The 3,330-nt window shown below is 38.0% G+C and overlaps 1 protein-coding gene across 1 annotated transcript; it reads right to left on the bottom strand.

The window, feature by feature from the left end:
• Positions 1 to 260: 260 nt before the first annotated feature.
• Positions 261 to 1,260, bottom strand: LOC137967360 (uncharacterized). The gene is made up of 3 exons (XM_068813894.1): positions 1,141 to 1,260; positions 817 to 1,045; positions 261 to 475 (listed from the first exon to the last, which is right to left on the bottom strand). The coding sequence occupies exons 1-3, from the start codon at positions 1,238 to 1,240 to the stop codon at positions 343 to 345; spliced, it is 462 nt and encodes a 153-aa protein (XP_068669995.1). The 5' UTR covers positions 1,241 to 1,260; the 3' UTR covers positions 261 to 342.
• Between the last annotated feature and the right edge of the window lie 2,070 nt (positions 1,261 to 3,330).

Here is a 3,330-nt window from a genome sequence, read left to right as displayed (position 1 = left end):
GAACCAATTTCTTTACAGCCAAAGGTGTGTTGCCTGTATAACTATTAGCCTACCAAGTCTCAATAGTCTCTGCTGCAAATTGACCGAGATAGCTTTATTTATATACTTGATTTTATATTGGGTTGAGTGGATGACATCATCACCAATCTCATTTGCATATTTTACACATTTTTCAAACTTAAATATCTCCAGAACCAATGCAGATATTCCCAAACGGTAAACAGCGTTTTTACTCTTTCTTGCAATTCTATTTGATAAACCTAAAAATTCAAGGTACAAAAATTTCATCATAGTAGCACTTTCAGTAAAATACTGGTAATAAATCCATGTAAGTTTAACCCACTAGTTTCGTGTTGCCTTTGTCTGGTAAACAAGGCCACATGAAGCTCTACACTTGTAATATCCTTCACTGTCCATTTCATCAGATGGTCCAGTATCTGGAACAGAAAGTTCTGGATGTTTGGCAATCTCGTGCCTAGTCAAGAAAGGAATATAATGTAATGGAATGTAATAATTACACCACATCAATATCATTACCACTTATGATCCACATGTTTATATCCTTGGTTGATTTTCCATAACAGACTGTGCTCTGGGGAATTATTTCATTCAAGCATTACCATTTCCTCATGACAAGAAAGAAAAGAATAAAGAAATTCTATCCCTGAGACTGTCACTTGAACTTATCTGGAAAGTTTGCACGGAGTGCTATTAATTAAAAGTATAGCAAATTCACGCCAACAACAACCTCCCTTATGGATTGTTTTGACTCATGGACTGGTTTTTAATATAAAGCTCTAAGAAAATTATGCTAACCTCACTCTTCCAGAGTGAAATTGGTATGTCTTGTTACATTCTGCTGCTCTACATGGATATCCACCTGCTGCATTTTGCTCCAGTTTTTCCACTTGCTGTACAATATAGGACACTTCAGACGACCCAAACACAAAATGGTCGAGGTAACTTGACAAAGTTTCTTGAAACCAACTTTTCTTTTGCTCTTGAGACTGACAGTCATTTGGCAAAGGCAGCATTTTTGGGTCATCTGTTTAGGTAAGGAATTGACACTTGTATAAATGATCCAGTTACTCTTTAATAACACAGTGTTCACATACTATTAACATAGTGTTATTAATGTACCTTCCATGGTTTCCATGCCGGCATAGGTCATGAAGGAAGCTGTAACATGTGCTTCAAACTCCCTATCATGGAAATCCTTGTACGCATTGTAGTCAGCCATAGGTCCCACCTTGGCATTGGTCTTTCCACATCTATTCATTGATGCACATGTACTACCAACATCTCCTGATGACTCTTTCTTGAAAAACAACTTGAAATCCAGCTATATAGAATGAAGGCATGATGTTACAACACACTCTTCTTTGCAATGTCATTCTTAAGTGAACAACAACAAAAAAATTATGAGTTCTTGGAAAATAGACCTATTAATGAGAAATATGGCCTGGCACTGATCAACTGTTAACTTGCACCTTGCCACTATTCGAAGTATAACACACCTTGACTTAAGCAGGCTTTTTAAAGGGCAAATGCTCAAATACCCCCATACCCAACTGAAATCACACGTACAACCACCTAATGCCTGGTCCATTTCCTGCTAACAGTGGCAATGTTGCAAGATGCATATTATGTGGTTGTCTACTTGGGTTATCACTTTCTGCTAAATTACTTCATTATAATAATTTCATGGTAGACACATAAAATTAAAGATTTTTTTTAATTGGCTGTGCATCTGACAGTAACTTCTTTTGATTTACATAAACTATGCTGAAGATTTTCTTCATTAAAATGTCTTGTACTAACAGAAATAACATTGGTGAACACAAACACTGAATAGTTCAAAATATTTGCAGCACTGCTGCATCACATCCACAAACTCTTAGCTTGCCCTCAAGTTCATAAATATAATGATACAATGCTTTTGCTCATAATAACTTACATCATACAGTTTCAGTTTTGCATGCCAATCTGTATGAACGGGATTCAGCCCCTCTAAGCGATCTAGCTTGTTGTCACCATCTTTGAAAGTCCACTGCACATTTCGTGCTCTTTCCTCTGTTAGAGCATCACCATCAAAACAAATTTGTTCCACATGAGCCTCACTCCCACTTTCAAGTTCAACAGTTGGCACATACTTCTCCTGATTGTGCATCATGAGTTGTGTCATCTCCCCTGATATGTTGGAGTTCAGGGGGGTCAACCCAAGACAACACTGCAGTTTGAATACAGGAGAGCAAAAATGTAAATGTCCATGCTGTGTATTTTCCATAGTCAGCCATTACTGTGAGACTGTATTCATTGAATTCACTGTGGATGCAAGATCACCAAACTTATCACAGTTTGGGATGAGGAAATTTTGAACATGCATGACTACCTATCATTCCACCTACATGTACTGTGCCTTTCATAAACAAGCAGACTCTGATGTTCAAATTTCAATCGATGGTTTTTGGTTTTTCCTTCCATCAATCAAATTCTGCTGCAATAGTTGACAGGCCATCAACCCATTCAATAGTAAAATTGTCTGGCGCCAGACAATTTGAGTAAAATCCACTAAGTCTCACTCCCAGGAGTCAATGGGTCAAAGAGTTTTTGAGTGGATGTAGGGTTGTTAAAAAGGAAACCGACAATATGGATCGAAATCCACCAATCACAAGACACTACATGTTTGGAGGAAACCAAAAAAACCCCTGATGTCTCAAATTTGAACTTCAGAGACTGCATATTTATGAAAGGTACGGTAATTTGCAGCACATACCCTTTCAGACTGTTCTTTCATCTCTTTGGTGAACATATGAGGGATGTGGTTCACAACCATGTCCTCAAATTGCTTGAATGGTGACAAATATGTTGTAACAATCCGGCTGACCAACACAATGCAGTCCCTCTTGAAGGAGTTATATGTAGTTTTTCCTGGAAGGAGTAGTTGGATGGGTAGTTCATTAGGTGGTATTTGAGGACAATCATTGAGGGAAGGACCACAGGTAACCCTATCCTTGATTGCGTATTGATGGGTCCAGGGCACAGATTGATTAGTCTTTGTCTTGGTTTGTATTCTGGACTTGATAGACAGGTCAAAATTGTCCGCAACAATTCTACAAATGAGAAAATCATCATTACAACCACTGCTTTTATTTACAGTTCTTATTTTCAGTATAGTGTCCAAAAATAGTAAGATATTGAGGCAGTGTGGTTCAGTGGTTAGGGCATTGAGTTTGCATGCGGTTGCCAGGTTCAATTCCTGTTCTAAGCTTTGGCTTGGATTTGTTTCAAGTTGTCCTGGATTCAAGTCTACCATGCTTTGTCATGATA

This window comes from Montipora foliosa, chromosome 8, assembly GCF_036669935.1.
Source record: "Montipora foliosa isolate CH-2021 chromosome 8, ASM3666993v2, whole genome shotgun sequence".
NCBI classification, from domain to species: domain Eukaryota; kingdom Metazoa; phylum Cnidaria; class Anthozoa; order Scleractinia; family Acroporidae; genus Montipora; species Montipora foliosa.
The sequence above is the reverse complement of the archived record's forward strand: the minus strand, read 5'-3'. Positions and strand labels throughout refer to the sequence as shown.